The sequence below is a fragment of the Coccinella septempunctata genome, chromosome 2 (assembly GCF_907165205.1).
Source record: "Coccinella septempunctata chromosome 2, icCocSept1.1, whole genome shotgun sequence".
Classification (NCBI taxonomy): Eukaryota; Metazoa; Arthropoda; class Insecta; order Coleoptera; family Coccinellidae; genus Coccinella; species Coccinella septempunctata.
In genome coordinates, this window is record NC_058190.1 from 51,694,436 (window position 1) to 51,715,149 (window position 20,714).

The window sequence follows — 20,714 nt, forward strand, 5'->3', positions numbered from 1 at the left end:
GAAAATTCCGTTAATGCAATGAAAAAAAAAAAAAACAGGAACCGTTACAGTTAATTCAATTTTTCTGTATTATTTGTGAGACCGATAATAACAAGTGAGATACACCCGTCCTGTCTGTCTCTATTTCACCCCTGTGTCACTGTTAAATACAATAACCGAATAGAAAATAGCAATAGAAGGCTGACACCGCTTACACCAATATTACAAACTGGCCTGAACGGTAAGTGAAATAGAACAGTATATTGGTATCTCCTTATTCAAATTACCGACCGTACTTACCGTTTCTTACGAAATTCCACCGTACACCCTGTTATCCCTCTGCTCCAGGATATCAGTATACTAAATGCTTTTTCTCTCATTTTTATGCAACCTCCAACTGCTGCTGACTCCAACACCCTCGGAGAATTGCACCGCCGTCACAGGGGGGAGCCAACGACGCTGTCCAGTATTCCAAGCTACCCTGGTTGGACGATGTTGGTGACTGTTGACCCCCATGACATGTGCCCGGAGCCGGCTTTGCGAAGTCCACCCTAAAATGGTTCAGAAATAACACAACGAATGACAAATCGAAATGGTACTCACTTTGAAGATTCCGTCCTGCACTGTTTCCACTATTTTCCGGCATTTCTTTCACCGATGGAAATGGAAATCGAAGTTTGGAACCACCCGGCGAAGTTTGACAATTGGACTTTGGAGGTTAGCTGATAGAACACCGAACTTCGACAGAACCACCGGCGGACATACGTCAACGCGGACCATAGAGTGGGAGCAACCAGGATAGCATTCGCCCAGTATAAGCCACCTGGAGTAGATTAGGTGAACTTGTTTATTGTAAATCCGATCTCAATCGTCTTGCCGTGAATAGTCAAACCGTTAACCGGACTTAGTAGATTTCACCGTGAAAAATTTAATCCCCTATTTCATCGTGGATTCAATTTTTCAACCGGAGACGAGGGGATGTAATGAGAAAATGGGTTTTCCAACCTATTCCCTCATTTTAGAATAATTATTTTAGTTTTCCTTTTTAAATAATTTTGTTTCGAATTAATTTCCGAGAAATCTTTTCGAATTTCCAATTCAGGATTCCGACATCGTTCGGAATTGTAAACATACCGCACCGTTTTTATTCCGTTTTTATTTCCTAAAAACGATGTCGCACCGTATAAAACATCCTGAATTGGAAGATAACCGAGTTTTTTGTTCGCTAGCACAGATAAGTCGAAATTAAGACGTTTTCATCGACGCAAATTTACCGAATTTCGACTGCCGGGCACATCTGATTTCCGCACCCCCCCTGTGGGTATAAAATCAGATGTTCCCCCGCAGGCCACGGCACTTACGAATTATTTTCAGTGTGTTACTACGATTCTCGCCGGACTTACGATTTTCACTTGTGATTAGCTTACTGCCGCTTTGCGATTTTTCCGTATTTGACCACCGATTAGCCGCCGAGTATTTTTCTAGAACTCACAAATTTTGTTTTAGTTTTCTTTTCGGGAGAAATTTTAGAAGTTGTTTTTTTGAGTTATTTTTTTTTTCTTTTTCTTTCTACTGTTCTTTCTACTCGCTTGTGAGTGCAAGTGGCCAAGCCAAAGGTAAGACGACACGCCGTTATTTGCTTTTATATTGGCTTCAGCCTCCCTTCATCCCTTCCTAACCCGGGTTAAGTTCCACCCCTATTGCTAAAGCACCCCGCTGGCGTGGACACTCAGGGGGTGCGGAGGCACTTTGGAGTGGCGAACCCTCTTCCCTTCCCCGTTGTTTCGACGCTCACTTCAGTTGCTATCGAAGAACCCCGCTGGCGTGGACACTCAGGGGGCGAAGAGCGCAACTAGGGGTGAGCTGTTGTGAATCTGTGCCGTCTTTCATCCCCACACCTGGCTGAAGACCCGATATCTGTCCGTCCAGTGTACGTCTCAGGTTCTGGCTGACGAACAAATCCGTTAACCCCCGTATAACGATTGAGATCGGATCCCGTGCTATTCCGTCCGTCTTGTCCGTCTTTCGAATCACTGTAAAATTTAGTAGTAGTGCGATTTGTGTTCCCCTTTTCGACGAATAAAGGTTGTATACGTTGATTCTGCCTATCATTGTGCGTCGCTAACACCCTAGACACCAGGGAGCCCTGTCTCCGGCTAGCAGCTGCCAGGGTAGGTTTGCTATTCTCCCTTAAAGAATAGCTGGCGCTCGAGTCCGCCGAGGAAAACCCCGTTACAAACTGTACAAGATAATGTGAATATCCTCTCAGATACCTCAATGGTACCTTCGAATATCATATTCCTGGCAACTTAAAAATTAACTACAACTATTTGAGAAGGCACTATCTCAAACTGTGCAAAGAAATCCTTGAAATCACCCACTGACAAAATTTTATCTTCAATAGATATTTCAGAGATCATTAGCCGAATGATGAAAGCTTCAACACCGCTGTTTTTTACTTTTAGTTTGGATTAAGTGGATGCCCAAGTCACTGAGCAAAATTCTAAACTGTAAAAAGTCAAGTTCTTGTGTAGTACGAAGAATTGTTGTATTGCAGTAAGTTTACTACCACACGCACAACATCAAAGATCTTAGCTGCTCTGAAGTTCCTAGCTGCTCTGAAGTTTCTTCCACGTTCTGACGTGTTAACCAAACAAATCGTTTCAAATTTTGCAATTTGGCATTGCTGTTAATGTGTATGAATATCCAAATGATACTCATTATAGTGACTGAATAATAAACAACATATTTGACGAATGCAGCCAAAACAAAAAAGCTCCAACTGTCTGTCAACATCGATGTCTCATGTCTCACATTTCACCAACAAACCTAACCTAATGACAGGAAGGCTGAAGTTTATGAGATCCATTGAATTTTCTTTGAAAATTGAGGAACATTTTGTGCATATTGCAGTGTCTTGTCCATTAACTCTCATCAAGAACTTCTTTCTTATTCCAGCAATTGAGCTGAAGCTGTCCACAGGTCCTTGAAGATCTCCACCATCTCGGAGAGGCCGGGGTTCTTCTGATACATCTGTATCACCTTCTTCTTCCCAATTCCAAAGGTTCCTGGTCAAAATATACCAGCTTTTTCTACTGCCTACTCGACCTCCTGCCCCTGAGCTTTCAGTTCACCATTCAGTCTTGAAGAAAACAAACTAAGATAACGATATAATTACCTAGTGAATACCCACTAAGGGAAAGGTGCTTCTCTTGACTTCATCCAAACTACCCTATGTAGCAGGAGCCGAACATACATGACATCGAAGTCTCTGGTTACAAAGTCTACATCACCGACGATATGAAGGAATGCATCCATCAGATAGCTTCTATTTACTTCTTTTATGCATTCATTCTTCTGCGAAAAGTGATATAAGAACTGGGGACAGTTCAGGTCAGTCTCGGATTGTCTTGTGGGACACACTCGTTGGATAGGAAAGGTTTATGTAGGTACACAACATTGCAGCAAATTTAATGCTCCACAACTTCGAAAAATGGGTCGAAAACTCCTCAGCTTAGAATTTATGAACGATACGCCGAGAAAGATGGACAATTTAGAGGTTTCAAAGACCTCCTCAAGGTAACACAGGGTCCTCCAGTTGAAAAACTTGACAGAATCATCTCACAACACCCCTGAACAATCTGTAAAAGTTCCATTTACTTCCTCCACTTGGCTAGTGCACTAAAAAAGGTTTCTCTTATCGAAACCGCTTCTTACGACAAGAATAAATTCCCAATTTCAATAGAACGGCCCCAAAACGAATAGGGAAATATCAATTGAACATAACTCCGCGTCTGGCGGAATATAACGTCGGTATTTTCGTGTTCCAGGTGCCGGAACTAAGACTACTATTCCCTAATGGATCCCTGGTGTTCCCGCCGTTCCCGAACGAGCGCTATCGGCACGACGTCCACTCGGTCGTCTACAGGTGCAGGCTGAGGAGCCAATTGGGGGTGGTCGTGAGCAGGGACGTGCAGGTAAAGGCAGGTGAGTGGGGCACTTGGGGGTTGATTAAAGATGCTTTGAGAGGATCGTTTGTACCTGTCCGATTCGTTTTCGGTAATGGATGGTCACGGGGCTAAGGGAGGATAGTTAGGGGTAGGATAAAATATATAGAAGGGTTTGAGTTTTAGTTGGATCGGACGGAGCACGAGGTACACACTGTAGATAGACGCTTTTGTGGATGGAAAAATACCTTTGTATATTTTTGGAAAGACTGGAAACGTGAACATTCGATTTTTCGACGTTTCGGTTTATTGAACACCTTCAAAGGTTCTGAAAAGGTGTTGTCATTGTGACACTACCACATCACAATAAAAAACTTGAAAAAAAACTCCCCATGGAAACAAGGGCGTACCCAGGATTTCAGCAAGAGGGGGGCAGCTCATACCTGAGAAGATGGTCGGTCGGGTATATTGAAACAAAAAATCATCAAAATTGACTAGATATATATATATAATAATTTAACAGTAATCTTCTCGGATTTGACGAAAACTTGTCTATGATGGTCTTTTCAATAAACTCACTGTTTTCTTTTGAATAATTGCGATGTACGTTCATCAGACATAAACCTGTAAGCCTTTCTTCACCCATGGTGCTTCTAAGCCACGTTTTAACCCTTCGCAGCGTACTGAAGGACCGTTCTACGGTCGCCGTGGTGCATGGGATAGTGCTTAAAATAATCAATGCCTTTCTGACAGCAGGGTAAAAAATGTTGGCTTCGTTGAACAGATCAACTACTTCTATGTCCCTTAATTGATCATCTGTTAAAGCCTTCTTCACCCATAAATTATGCCAAAGGTTCAGTTCTCCGGTGATATCCAGGTTATAAAATTCTTGGAATGATTCTGCGTTCTTGTGTAAGTCTGTAATGCTGGTTTTGGTCATATACAAGGGATGTAGCTTACTTAAAGCAAACGCCGGAGTATTTTCTTGGGAGAATCGAATATTCAACGATGAAATGAGTGAATCAATGTATGGTATTATCAGGGAACGCCGCCAATATTCGTTATCATTGTCTGATGGCGGATTACTTCTATGTGTTTGCTTGTGAGCAAGACGTGGAATCGAAATTTCTATGTTCAAATCCATTGCAACAGCTCGGGCTCTTTGAAGCATTTCATCACTCATTCTATTAGGAAACTCGCGGTCATTTCTGAGAATGTCCTTGATATTTTTGATGTGTTCCCCCAGCGAGATCATGTCGATCGATTTGGCTTGCAGTGCGTTAACTACTGGTTCTAAAACTGCTGAATATTTGGCTATTGTTTGTAGAGCAACAATAAACACTGGTTTTGTAACGGCTGAATGCAACTGATATGCAGATTTTCTGGTGGCATAATTTCCCTCTACGGATAACGTTTCTAGAGATTTCACAAGCTTTGGGAAATGTTGAGAAAACTTTCTGATTGATTTATATTTTTCGGACCATCTCGTCTCACACAATCGTGATAGGTTTGGAGCGTAGTTTCGACGTGTAGTCGATTCTCTGAAAAACGTTATAACATCCTTTACAGTGGCGACAGTATTTCTAATTTCTGGCACTACGTTCGCATCATTCACAACAAGGTTGAGTTTGTGGCTTGAGCAATGAAAATATAAAGCACGAGGATATTTTTTTCTCAAAATGGCTTGTACGCCACCCTCTTTCCCTGCCATTGTAGAACAGCCATCGAATCCAAACCCTACGCAATATTCAGTTGGGAGGTTAGAACTAATCAAGAAATTGTCAATTGCTTCGGCAATTGCTGAAGCATTTTGTGCTTTTAGTTCAACGAACCCTACAAATTCTTCTCTGATTTTCCTTTTGCTTTCGTCGTAGAACCGCACGCCTATTGACAGCTGTTCTTTCCCAGCTACGTCTGCTGTTTCATCAGCTAAGACTGCGTAAGCCATGGTCTTCTGAACCTCACCTATTATATTCTCCTTAATAACTTCGCCACATAAATTCATCAATTCGTTTTGTATTCTTGGCGATGTGTAAACTGCATTGCGACCGCACTTTTTCAGGTGACTCTTTAATTTGTCGTCCCCTGAATTGATTCTCAACTTCAATAAATCCAATAAAACACCCTCATCTGGTTGTTTTCCCTTAGAGGCATATCATGTGTACCGCAAAATACTATACAAGAAACGATTGATGACAATATTTGTCTGTTTTCATCGATTGCTTTTTGGTGTCCACTTTGCAGTTGGATGTCTACAGGAACATTTTCAAGAAAATTTTTTGCACCATTTGCCGCTGCTAGGTGAAGTTTGGTAGTTGCATGCTTTCGGCAGTCTTCATGCATATTTTTAAACTTTATATATGGCCTGACCATAAATGATCCCAAAATTCCTCTCACAGTGCTGATGGCTCTGATTGTCTCGCCGGGAGCGGAAACTACGAGATGCAACGGTTCCGCGGGAAATTTAAATTATACTGCGTCGCCAACAGTATACTATCTGGAGTGTTGTAAAATATTTAATTATAGATAAAAAAAATTTAAATCAAAATATCTGACTGTAAAGATATTTTTTTCCAACACTTTGCGCAGAGTAGGTAACACGTTTTATTTCCCACTTGCCAGGAAAATTAACGTTTATTTTATCTTCAAGGGGGGGGCAGCTGCCCCCCCCTGCCCCTACCTGGGTACGCCCATGCATGGAAATAGAATTGCTATTTTACTGAAAAAGAAACAAATAAACCATTGAAAGATCGAAAAAGAACAAATTTCCACAGAAAAAAATCAATATATTTACGTCAATTCGTTTTCAATCGATAATTCAGTCATGGGCATTCAGAGTATCATTCAATCATCAAATTATGATCCATAACCATCCATTCAATGATTCTCTATTGCTACTCTCTCGATATAGGTATTCAGAAATGAATTGTTTTGGAAATCGAGTGACTGTCAAATCGTTGATCGCGCAATCAAAGTTTTGTGAAACCGTGGGTAAGAGATTTCCTTCTCACAATTGTCTTGTTTCTTAAATTCAACATCTCAATCATAAAGAATGTTTTTTATTTCACCATGAACCTATCAACTTTATTGGTGTTCAACCCCTTTCTTGATTAGGCATGATGCTTTTTTGATAATTTCTTCGTTTTCTCAACTAATAAAATATTTCTGTTGTGTGGTACTATTTCCAAAATTATCCTTCTTTCAGTGAAAATTAAGCTTTCAAAGAATACATAGTACTGAATAACAGAGGCTGTGTAAGTTTTTGTAACAGATAAGAGCATGTCTTTTTCTTTCTTCTTTGGGAAAACAAAAATTTCAAGTAAAGAAACTGTATGATTCTCTCTAGGATGAGTTCTGCTAGGCTAGTTCGGTTCATCGATTAGCTATTGAACAAAATCCTCGAAATCGTCCTAAAGCATGTTGAAATTTTTCTTGGCAAGCAGTTAACTTTTTTATTCCATTGAAAATTTCCTGAATGACTTCTAAAGTCCATTATTCTCCAAGACAGTGTTCTTTCGAATGAACTCTCGTACACAATTGAATTCAAATTAACAATTCATTGGATATCTGAATAAATATGAGGTAGTGAACGTTTTTGGATCTCAATTGAAGGCCCATCTCTTTCATTTGGCAGCGAGCCAACTCCAAACTTCCTTACTGAAAATCTTCTCGTTTTTTTTTCTCTCGGTAATTATCCCCACGGTTTTTAATACCGAGAAAGAACTTAATTAGTCCTTTTCCCGTCGAAAACCATAAAATCGAACGGTTTGTTCGAGAGCCCCCAAACCCCTAGTCCAATTAGTGAACAGCTGAAGACCGGTACAATCGATCCTTGGGGAATTCTAACATTTTACTTTAGGTTCATCTAATCTCGATTAAAACATGTTCGACAAAACAGTGGAAATCAAGCCTATTCGTGAAGATTTTGATCCACGAACCATTTCATGTGGGAATCAGTCATCTTCTTGAACTTTAGGAAATAATATTCATTCTCTTCTTGAAGAAATTGAAATAAGAAGAAGAAACACAATCTGCTAGTGACTGATTCAAAATAAAAATGTTATCGGGAATCAGGATAAAAAGTTTTTGACCCCGACGTGATTTGAACACGCAACCTTCTGATCTGGAGTCAGACGCGCTACCGTTGCGCCACGGAGTCGATATGCTATGGTGCCTTTTTAGTGATATTTCAACTGTAATTTATATTCTAGTCCACAATTAATTTGAAATTTCGTACCAGATTCAGACACAACCTTTCATTTCTATATAAATAGGTAAAAATGATATTTCCTCTGATGAAAGTTGCAAAGTTGAAAAAAACAGTACCCAATTTTTTTGAGATTCATAGATTATTATGTTTTGTTTTGTAATATCAGGGTACTCAACCACAGCACAATACGTAAAAATACTTCAATAGTTGGGTTCTTCGAATTTTTGGAGAATAACCCTGTATAGGTATTCAGTAAATCAGAAACAGTTGGCTTGATGTTATCATCGTAGGGAAAGAAATCTCTATATTCATCAGAAAATCAGCCACGACCCGGAATACACATAAATATATAAAAAATTCATTTTTCCGTTGCTCAAAACCCGTCAAGCGAACAACGGAGCAATTCTTCGACAGGAAATGAGATAAAACCCGAACACCCATACATCCCCGATTTTCTAGGTAAAACTCGAGGTCCTGACAGAAAATGTCGATATGAAAATTGAAATTTTAATGCGGAATTCTCGCCTACTGAAAATACGTCAACGGTGTCAAAGGACAAGAAGCCGGAAATCACGTAAACGATATAAATTTCCCATTTCCACCGGCCCACACACGCACACGTGAAAAAAAAACACTTTAGGGTAGTCAAACATCGCATGTTCCTACAGTCAATCGTCCAAACGGGTAGCATTTTCAATTATAGGGGTGGATAGATCAACTGTATCGAGTGTTCGCGCCTGGATTCATGATACGGAAAGTCGACGTTTGAATATTTGATCAGATCTAAAAGCAACCCTCATATATAAGTAGGTAGGTATATAAATAGGAGATTGGGGTTGGTACACCTGCGGTTCTGTTTTCAAGTCACCCGAAACGTTCGTGAAGAAGACAAGATCTGAATTTCGAGAAAATATATGAAAAAAACATCATCCCAACGTCTACAGGAGTTGAAGTGGTCCTAGAGGTCTTTGAATTGCTATTTTACGTTGGAAGAAAATGTACGACCTTTTAAACTTTTTTACAGTTGAGGAAAGAGATGATAGTCGGATGGAGTCAAATCTGGTGAATAAGAGGGGTGTTCTAGTAATTCAAACCCTAAATCATTAATTTTTTGCATGGCGACATAAGATTTGTGTGCAGGGGCGTTGTCCTGCAAAACAAAACACCTTTGGATAGCTTTCCGCATCTTTTCTCTTTAATTTTTCCCGTAGAGTGGTCAGTAATGTCGAATAGTACCTATTCTCCGGTTATTGTTCTACTCTTATCCAAAAAATCAATGGCGATTGCTTCATGGCAATCCCAAAAAACTGAAGCAAGAACTTTTCAAGTAGATTTTTGGACACGAAATTTGGAGAACCAGACTGTCGCCATTCCATTGATTGTTGCTTTGTTCCTGGAGCTTAGAAATGTACCCAAGTCTCATCCATAGTAACAATTCGGTTTAAGAAGTCTATATCGTTTTCAAATCGAGCACTGATCCAACGCGATGCTTCTACGCTTGCACGCTTTTGGTCAACATTCAAACATTTGGGGATCCATTTTGCAGCAATTTTTTTCATGTCCAAATTGACATGAACTATATGATGAACCCATTCGTATGAAATATTCAATGCTTTAGATATCCGTTTCAGCCCAATTCGACGGTCTGATAAAATCATGTCATGAATTGCATCGATATTTTCGGGGACTGACACAGAAACTGGCCTTCCCGATCGGTCATCATCTTCAATGGAAAATTTACCTCTTTTGAAGCTTGCAGTCCAATTTTTCACGGTCGCATACGAAGAACATTGATTATCAAGGGTATTAAGCATACTTCGTAAATCTGCTTACCTCTTAACCCTTTTAAATACAGGTACTTGATGATGGCTCGATACTCCAATTTTTCGATTTCCACAATTTCGGTAGACATCTTTCTTTTAATTCATTGCGTAACTCTGGTTTACTTTCTTGACCTCAAACTCCACAGTATGACACTTTTAATGAGTTATTGTTCGTTGCTATGGTAACGCAATTTTTCTTCATGCAGGGAACTGGTCTAGGCTAACTAGATATCAACACATCCTCGTAAAATTATTGAGAATTACTCAATGTTTTCACTTTAATTTCACAAAGTATATAAACATTAAAATAACAGTTTCTATTAGAGAAGCTTTCATATCATCAACCCTTCTGTCACTTGGCACACGATCTCGTTATTTGAATAATTGATAGGGCACAAAAGCCCCCTCAGGCAGATCTGCTATAGGCCGACGAGCTGTACATAGTTCCTCCAACTTATTTATGGGAGATGGGAAACGTCGGAACGCTCCTGTTTGAAACGACGCCGAGCGTCGAAACTTGCGACAACTAAGCTGGCGTGTAACAGAGCCAGAAGAACATAACGAGGGGGATAATGAATTTCAAATATTATTTATGTATTTTTGTCGGTTTCGCCCGAACGCGATGGAACTCAGACAACGGAATGTAAATTCGTCGTTTATTTTAAGCGATGGTTTTCGGACTTTTATAAAATCGTCTGAAGAAGATCCTCGACTTTCGGTCCGGAAGATACACGAATTCTTGTTTGCACACACAAAATTTACGAAACTCTAAAATCTAAAACTTGAGGATACCAAGTTTCATTCCCAAACGACTTCTTATTCCGTTATATTCACATCAAGGATCTCATCTCTCTTCGCTCCCCAGCTAATACTAGAGAAGACAAAAGTTTTCTGCGTTATAAATCATGTAACAGATCAATCCAAGGCTGTAACCCCCTAGAATCTCATTCTTTACTTAGCGCCCATGTCCGGCAGCATATAGCGAGGTCGCATTTTTCCATATTTGCCTATCTAGGCGTTTTACATGATTTAACAACTCGGGGAGCTTCCAGAAAATTGATGTGTTGGTAAAAGCGAGCATAAAGGCAAATATCTGGAGAAGTTGAGGCGAGAGGTCAGATAACAAAGTTCAGCCGAGTGTGAATATTCCCCATTTGGACGTGGAATATTCCTGATAAAAATTCGATAAAGTTCGGAAGACGTATTGATGATCTTTTTTAGCTAAATTGCGATTCTATTGATAGAAGAATATGGGGCTTTGCCATAGATTGCAGAGAGTTGTACGCCAAAGAATTTACCTCCAATATGATCAGCAATGTTGTCTAGAAATGTTTCATTAGTTTGGGTAGGCTGATTATTTTTGGTATCCCGAAATCATTTTTTGAGGATTTTTCAGATTGATTATGACACAAATGTGCTGCTCCTTCAACTAGGAATTAAAAAATGTGTGATTTCTTCTAAACTTTCAGATAAGAGAAAACGTATAATCAATAGAAACCTGTATCTATATTTTATTCCGTATGAACAAGTTTCATATCGATGCATCCAGAAGATTTCATCTTGACTTTCTTCAACATTCAATTGGGCCGATCTATGTTGGAAAGTTTCGGTTGGAAATTATTGATATCTAGAGCGGAATCTCATATGGACGCAACTTCAATCCAGACTTCGATTGGTTTGAAATTAGTTTCGTCAAAGTTTCCAGAGCACTTATTGGACTATCCACTTATCAGAAGCTCAGAATTCTCCGGAACTTGATAGTAACAAGAAAGGATTTTCATGGACAAGATATTCCTTTGAGAGTCTTGGGCGAACGAAAAATTGAGGGAGTGAAGAGGAGTATCAGACTAACAACGGGACAACAGGATTCTTATGGACATGATGGGAGAAAGGATATGTATGCACAAAATGACGTAGAAAGCAAAATAATCATTTTTTTTTGTATACCTGTGTCAAAATTGACGTTTGTCAAGAACGACTTCAAGGTTGATAAAGCCTTGCCCTGAACGGGATGAAACGATATGGAACAGAACCTATATGAAAAATATTTTTTTCTCTGCCAATTTGCATTTCACTCCTGCACATCAACAGGATTAATCCCTGTGAGCAAAGCGAGCAAAGACCAAACTGACAGGCGCGAGGCTAATTATTAATTTCTCCACGAAAAATCCTCACAGCCTCCGGTTCATTCAGAGAAAATAAGAAAAACTTCCGCCCTGTCCGTCCAAGACAGTGAAAGATGAAATTTAATTCCAGTTAACCTTTATTCCATTATACCGCCGGATGTAGGGCCGATTGTTATTCTGTCTAGTGGCTTCCCTGTGCTGCTCCTCCTCCCCAAGAAGCTTTTAGGGAATTGAATTCGCATTCTGAGCACATCTCAGGTTTTATCCTTGTTTTTATCTCGGATAATCGTGTATTGCTGGACTAATTCAAATTGATGATGTTCGGGCCTCGTCAGCGAAGTCGTTTATTCTCCTGATTAAGCCGAAGGAGAATTGGTTGGTAATGATTATCCATCTTACATGGACAGGGATGAGATGGATTAACAGGTTTCATCGATTCAGACACGTCCCACTCTTATTTCTCAATTATTTTTCAAGATGTTCTCCTTTCCACATCCACAGATGAGAAGAACGACGTTTTTTTGTACACATGACTGCATTCTGCCTATGAAATTAACCTAAGGACCATGTTTGAGAACAAAACAATGCAGTATTTCACAGTATTTTCACATTATGTCTCGCATCTCAGAATTACCACTTGCAACTCTGAATTCTCTTCTGGATCTCAGAGATTCGACCTGCAAGTTGGTATTTTGCTTTGCATCCCAGAAATAATTCTTACAACTCAGAATTCCTTCAATCTCAGAGTGCCAACTTCACCTCCAAGTCAGAATCCTGCCTTATGTCTCAGAAATATGACTTGCAACCCAATTTATATATAAAATTTCGACTCGCAACTCAGAGTTATGACTCGTGTCTTAGAATACCGACTCAGTGTTCTGACCTGTATCTCTGAATTAAGATTTTCAACTCAGTATTCTGACTTGCATCTCGGAATTTTGACTTGCATCTCAGAAATTTGACTCCCTTCTCAGAATTCCAACAAGCAACTCTAAAATATGTCTAAGAATTGCAACTTGCATGTCAGAATTCTGACATACCTCAGAGTGCCTACTTGCAACTGACTTGTATCTCGTAAATATGACTTGCAAATCAAAATTCCCACTTGCATCTCAGAAGTCTGACTACCTTCTAAGAATTCTTACAAGCAACTCTCAGATACAAGTAAGAATTCCGACCTGCATATCAGAATTGTGACCCATATCTCAGAGTGCTTACTTATAACTCACCTTCAACTCAGAACCCTGCCTTGCATCTCGGAAATGCAACTTCAACCTCAAAATTCTAACTTCCACCCCTCACCGACTTGCAACTCAGAATTAAAACTTGTATCTTAGAATTCTTACTTGCATCTCGGAGCTTCGGCTTGCATCTCAGAATTCTGACTCTCTTCTCCGAATTTTAACAAGCAACTCTGAGTTACAAGTAAGAATTCGACTTTCATGTCAGAATTCTGACTTATATCTCAGAGTGCCTACTTGCAGCTGACATTCTAGTCGAATCCTGCCTTGTATCTCGGAAATACAACTCTAAAGTCAAAATTCTAACTTTTACCCCTCAGAATTCCGACTTGCAACTCAGAATTATGACTTATATCTTAGAATTCTTACTTGAATTTCGAAGTTTTGACTTGCATATCAAAATTCTGACTTATATCTCAGAATGCCTTCTTGCAACTGACCTTCGAGTCAGAATCCTACCTTGTATCTCAGAAATAAAACTTGAAACTCAGAATTATGACTTGTATCTTAGATTTCTGACTTGCATTTCGGAGTTTCGACTTGCATCTCAGAATTCTCACTCTCTTCTCAGAATTTCAACAAGCAACTCTGATGAAACAAGTAAGAATACGACTTTCATGTCAGAATTGTGACTTATATCTCAAGTGCCTACTTGCAACTGATCTTCGAGTTATAATCCTGCCTTGTATCTCAGAAATACAACTTGAAACTCAAAATTCTAGCTTGTACCTCAGAATTCCGACTTGCAACTCAGAATTTTGACTTGCATCTCGAAGTTTCGGCTTGCATCTCAGAATACTGACTCTCTTCTCCGAATTTTAACGAGCAACTCTGAGATACAAGTAAGAATTCTGACTTGCATGTCAGAATTCTGAGAGTGGAAATGTCAGCCACCATTATTTCTTCATTCCCTCTGAATAAATCATGACAAATTCCTCTCACGCCGATTCTAGTCTAGACGGGAAAAAGCAATAGCGATGCGAAATATAAACAGCTCCAAATGAGGAGATTGTGAACCGATCATCTCTACGTAACAATCTCCCGACTCAACTATGCATTTTCTACATCCAATTCGAGTGGTGAGCACTCCATTTCTTCGTTCTGCACTCCACATAACTCCTGACTAATGACTCACTCTATTTTCTATCCGATTGCTTTCGCTGCTCGACGCACTCAAGCTGAAACAAAGAAGCGACTCCCCTGTTGATATTTTCGAGGAAATTACTTCTTGCCTTGGGGGATATCGTCGTTTTAAATCTTGATAAGGAGGAAGCGCACTAAGCGCGAGCTTGGAAATGAATAAGAAACGAAGATGTTCACTTCGGAGTACGCGAATCTCCTATTTGCTTTTATTGTTTTAGTGCGCTGTGAACAAGGCCTTCAAAATCCATATGCTGAATTTTCCAGCTTTGGAAACGGAAGAATAAAAAGATGAGGGGATTAGATTCAGACCTTCCTCATCAACTTAATCGATTTTTTCAGTAGTTTTCCTTTTGACTCAAACTAAGAAATCTGAACCATTGAGGAATTTAATTGCTTTTCGTATTCTGTTTCGAATAACACCCTACGAAAAAAAGCATGTTTTCCATAACACTTCGAAAACATCATCCACTCCTAAAGAGTATCTCAATGACTTCAAAATATTCTTTTGAAAGACAGTCTGACATTAAAGGATTGTTAATTTTTTGAGGGTTCATTCATTCAACTATCGGTGCGATCAAACCTACGATTTCTTAGGGCTGCTTACAACTGTGTGCCCTCCTGTGACTGAAGAGACCCAACCGTGACCTATAGATCCTTCCACACTCCGAGCATGAATAGTCACCAACCAGGTCTGGCCGCCTCTGTATTCTTCTCGATTCTCCATTACAACTGTGGACCTAAGACCTCCACTGTGATCTTTCTAACGCTAGTTGTTCCCAGTTATGATTGGCATTAACTGATTTCAGGGATTGATAGAGTATATCCTTAAACCGCTTATACTGACCTCCTGGTTTCCGAGTTCGCTCTGTGAATTCGCCATACAGAGCTATTATGGGGAGTCTTGTGTCTTGCATACTTAGAATGTGGCCGCTCCAGCTGAGTCGGGCCTCGTTACTTGAGTCCCAATTGTTATACAACTCGCGCGCTGCAAGACTTCTGCATTTGAAACGTTGTGGAACCATATGATGTGCATCATTTGTCTTAGATGACGTTGTTGCGACCACTGCTTTGTGAACCGCTGTTTTGGTTCAATATAAAAACGAATCTTCTTACAGATCTCCTTCAAATTTCTTTCTTTTACAGTCGTCAAGCAAAAATACGACGTCCAAGTCCACGACGAGTACGTGACAGCTGGAAACACGGCCGTTCTGAAGTGTAAAATCCCGAACTATGTATCGGAATACGTAATGGTAACATCCTGGGTGCAGGATGAGACAATAAATATCTACCCGAACACCGACATCGGAGGCAAGTATGTCGTGCTCAGCAATGGCGACCTGTACATCAGCAATGCAGGACCGGGGGATGGTTACAAGAACTATGCGTGTAGGACTGTCAACAGACTGACAGGTAAGAATTGTCAACATTTCATTTATCGTCCTATTCTCGATTCACTGTATGTAGCTCTTGATAGAAGTTATTTGTTTAAGATGAATCAAGGTATTAAAAATCAATTTTTCAGTGGTATGATATGAATAACCCTACTTGCTCCCAAAGAATTCCTGTCCGATTTTATTTCTGTCAGTTTTCTGAGTTTGTTTACCGACTTCAATAATCACTACAGCATTTTTGAAGTCCGAATGGAGAGAATGAATAAACCTGGATAACGGCCCTCGTATAAGCTGACAGTCCCTGGTCAAAGTCGGAGAAAACTATAAAATGCACGCGTGTCCCACCGCCCCCAATTTTATTGGGCTGTTAATGATTATTTTACAACGTACAACACACGTCTCGCTTGTTCCATTTCCACTGTCGTGTCTTGCAGTTCGAGGATGAATTTTTCATGGTTTTGCTCCGGTTAGAGCTCGTATTGGCACTTCAATAATCTGAACGTCCATTGTAGAATGGATATTTCCGATTTCATCCATTAGCTTAACAAGTATTTCTGGCTCTCGAAGGTTTTTGGAGGATTTGCGGAACTCAAAAAAAAATTAATCCCTTTGATTATAAAGCTTCCTTTAGTACCACTAACGTCCAGCTTCCTTTTGTGTTATTTTTGGCAGAAATAATGAAAGCTTTAAGATCAAGTGTACTTCAAGTTTGATGATGGGACCAGCCGCAAGTCCCACTAAAAATGGCACTGAAGGAAGCTTCAAAAAACACTTAATTTGATTAGAAAACCGGTCTTAATTTCTTCCCCTAGTGTGGGTTTCATCCAAAATGAGCGCTTAATTACAAATATGCTGGCCTGAAATTCAGTATTATATATAATTATATAATTTATCATTGTTAATCGATACAGACCACGAAGAGCTCTTCCATAGTCGTATATCAAATTATTCCTCCAGGGATACGGAAACGTTGTTTGTAGTAGCACAGTTGAAGTTTTGGTTTCATGAGTAACGTGACCAGACGTCCCGTTTTGAACGGGACTGTCCCTTTTTTTGATTGCTTGTCCCGGTGTCCCCGAACTGAACTTCGGGACGCAAAATTGTCCCGTTTTCGAAAACCGCGCTAAAATTAAAGAGGTGCCGGTAAATATCTGGAGCAGTAGACTTGTTTCCTTACCAAAGAAATGGAAATATTTTATTGGGTAGATTTAAGAAAATTATTATATTAATATATAATAATTATTATATTAATTGAAAAGAAATATATTGACTCTCATGAAGATTCAGAAGTATTTGACGGATTTTCATTTATCTCGTACTATGTACATCACAGAGCAAAAAATAATCGAATGGAGCAATTTAAATGTTTCCACGGAAACTCGTTGGGTGGAAGTATCCAAACAATTTCACACCAACAATCTTCGGCATGAAAACTTTAGTATATTAATTGAATATATTTTATGTTTGCCGGCTACCAATTCCCCAGTAAAAAGGGTATTTTCTATGATGAACCAATTGTGGACCCAGTTACAAATTCCCTCAGATTAGGAAAGGGAGTCTAGTCTCTAAGCAAATTCCAGTTCTGAAGACGATGTTGATAACTAAGGTGAATATAGACAAAACGTGCCAAGAGTTCCACTTTTACGAAATCATCACAAGCAGTATTGAAGGAAATTTGTTCCCCTGATAAATATAAATACAAATAAACATTTGGGAAATGTTTTTATTTGGAATACCTGATAGTTTATTTTCTGTGAGTAAATAAAAAAAAGTTTCATTGAATACCTGTTATATATACATATATATTGACCCAAATAAACCATTGTCCCGTTTTGAGTCAGAAAATAAATGGTCACGTTATTCATGAGTTAACTAGATTCTATTGAGATAGGAGTAGGTGTATTCGGTATCCGTTCCTATAGTTTAATTGCTAAACCTTTATGAGGATTCTGTACTGTTGCCGTAAATAGAATTCTCCTGAATTACACGCGGAGATATAGAATTTCTTGGGTTGTTTCAGAGCAATACGCTATGGTTTAATTTCTTCGAAACAAAGAACGATTTGAGATATTTTTCATCTTGGAAAGAAGGAGGAAGATGGAATTTTTTAATTGGCCAGAAAAATCTACTGGTGGTGGAAGTTTCTTACCGAATGCAAGCAGATCTTGCGCTAGATTGAAAACGATTCCACACATAATTTCAATTCATTAAAAATCGTTGAGAATCCAAGAATTTGGCTTTCATATGGAATGCAGCAGGTGAACACTACGATTGGAACCTGGGAAATGTGGATTCCCAGGCATAAAATAAATGTATTTTGTATCATTTTATCAATGGTGGTTAAGGATGGATAAAATTTGATGACCAAAAAAGATAAATTCATACCAACATGCCACATGCTTCAACATCGACAGCCGATGTGATGAATGAAGGAAGTACTGTTTGAAGGTCAGACCTTCAACCTTTCTACCTATAGAAATCATATGGTCCTTTTAAATCCATACAGTATGTGTCAAATCGGAGACTTATTGAGTATCTGGAGTTTTCTTCACGTCGTATGAAGGTAACAAGAATTCTGTACCTAGAAGTATTGTATCCAACATGCAGCGTGAACTCTTAGTCATCAACTAAAGTCTGTTATGAAAAACAGACTCCATATAACCTATTTCCCCAAATTAATTCGCGCAATGTGCAGAAAAGAATCCTAATTAACGAATATGAAAAAGTTGGTGGAATATTGGACCAATCTCAAAGCAGCAGGGACCCGAGTTCTAATAAAAATGTCCCAGAACTCGGGAGGAACGCCAAAGTTCATATAAAAGAAACTTTCAGCGACCTGATGAAAAATTAGATTGGGGAATGCGATGAAAATTTTACAAATTAAAGAAGTTGAAGAGGCCGAACTCATTAGATTCCGTTAGGAAGTACGTAGATGGGCTGGGAAGACATGAAACCTTATTTTCTAGACGGAGAAAAGATGCAGAATACGTTTGTGTTTCGACCCTAGCGGCAAGTAAGGTTTCCGAAAGACAGTCAGGTTGGAACGTGCTCAAGAGGCGGACCCGAACACTTCTTTGAACTTGTTTTACTTTAACAAGGTTGAGCTTCCTCACTGTTGCAACGTACAATTTTTATACTGGGAAATAATCATCCCTGAAGGCGTAAGCGATGGATTTTTCTTCAAATGTGGACTAGATGGAAAACTATTATCGAATTGGTGTTCATTCTTTATGGATCGGACCTAGAAAAAATTCAGTTACTATGTCTGAATGAACTAGTTGTTGCGGAGAAAAAACGTTTCCAAATGTCGTCAAAATATATAAGGTGGTTCGAGAGTTGAGGGTAATTGAAGAAATTGACAAAACCGATCAAATACGCTGTATTTTAATTATAAACAGAGGGATAACCTTTAAACATAGGTTATTCAGGCCCAGCTCAGTGTCCTCCATCTACTCCTAGCTTCCGCTCATTTACCAATGTTGTATATGGGAAAATAACAAAACGATTTTATACGAGAATAGATTGAAAAATTCTTAGCCTCCTATAAAACCAAACAAAATTTCAATGTCAAAATATTTTATTACACAACATATTCTCCTCTCAATTGGATACATTCATTACATCGAATCTGCAACGTCTCTAAACCTTTATTCTACTTGCTCTGCAAACCAGACCTCCACAGCGTTTATTACCTCCTCGTTGGAAGAAAATTTACGACCTCTTAAAACTTTTTTTCAGTTGAGGAAAGAGATGATAGTCGGATGGAGCCAAATCTGGTGAATAAGGGTGGTTTTTAATCATTCAACCCCTAAATCACAAATTTCTTGCATGGCAACCTGAGATTTGTGAGCAGGGGCGTTGTCCTGCAAAAACAAAACATCTTTGGATAGCTTTCCGCGTCTTTTCTCTCTAATTTTTTCCCGTAGATTGGTCAGTAATTTCGGATGGTGATCTCCGGTTATTGTTCTACCCTTATCCAAAAAATCAATCATGATAACTCCATGGCAATCCCAAAACAACTGAAGCAAGAACTTTTCCAGTAGATTTTTGGAAACGAAACTTCTTAATTCTTGGAGAACCAGAGTGTCGCCATTCCATCGATTGTTGCTTTGTTTCTGGATCGTAGAAATGTACCCAAGTCTCATCCATAGTAACAATTCGGTTTAAGAAGTCTACATCGTTTTCAAATCGAGCACAGATCGAACGCGATGCTTCTACCCTTGCACGCTTTTGGTCAACATTCAAACATTTGGGGATCCTTTTTGCAGCAAGTTTTCTCATGTCCAAATTGACGTGAACTATATGATAAACGCGTTCGTATTAAATATTCAGTGCTTCAGAAATCCGTTTTAGCCCAACTCGACGGTTTGATAAAATCATGTCATGAACTGCCTCGATATTTTAGGGGACTGACACAGAAACTGGCCTTCCTGATCGGTCATCAACTTCAATGGAAAATTTACCTCTTTTGAAGTTTGCAGTCCAATTTTTCACGGTCGCATACGAAGGACATTGATAACCATGGGTATTAAGCATGTCTGCGAAAATCTGCTTACCTCTTAACCCTTTTAAATACAGATACTTGATGATAGCTCGATACTCCAATTTTTCGATTTTCCCAATTTCGGAGGACATCTTCTTTCTTTTAATTTATTGCGTAACTCTGGTTTACTTTGTTGACCTCAAACTTCACACTGACACTTCTAATGAGTTATTGCTCGTTGCTATGGTAACGCAATATTTTTTTATGCATGGAACTGGTCTAGGCTAACTAGATATCAATACATCCTTGTATTAAGTTAGGTATCTACATATAGTTTCAACCTACCAGAAATGGCAACAGTGAGCAAGACT

General features: G+C 39.2%; 1 protein-coding gene and 1 non-coding gene across 3 annotated transcripts in view; one reads left to right on the forward strand and one right to left on the reverse strand.

Moving 5' to 3' along the window:
- LOC123306818 (Down syndrome cell adhesion molecule-like protein Dscam2) overlaps positions 1–20,714 on the forward strand; it is a 128,049-nt gene that overhangs the window by 59,104 nt on the left and 48,231 nt on the right. For both annotated transcript variants that reach the window (XM_044888970.1, XM_044888971.1), the window contains exons 3-4: positions 3,810–3,966; positions 15,613–15,879. In XM_044888970.1, the coding sequence (XP_044744905.1) occupies positions 3,810–3,966; positions 15,613–15,879 (424 nt within the window). The remainder of the gene's footprint in view (positions 1–3,809; positions 3,967–15,612; positions 15,880–20,714) is intronic.
- Positions 8,014–8,085, reverse strand: Trnaw-cca. The gene has a single exon. It is a non-coding gene; the product is annotated as a tRNA-Trp (tRNA).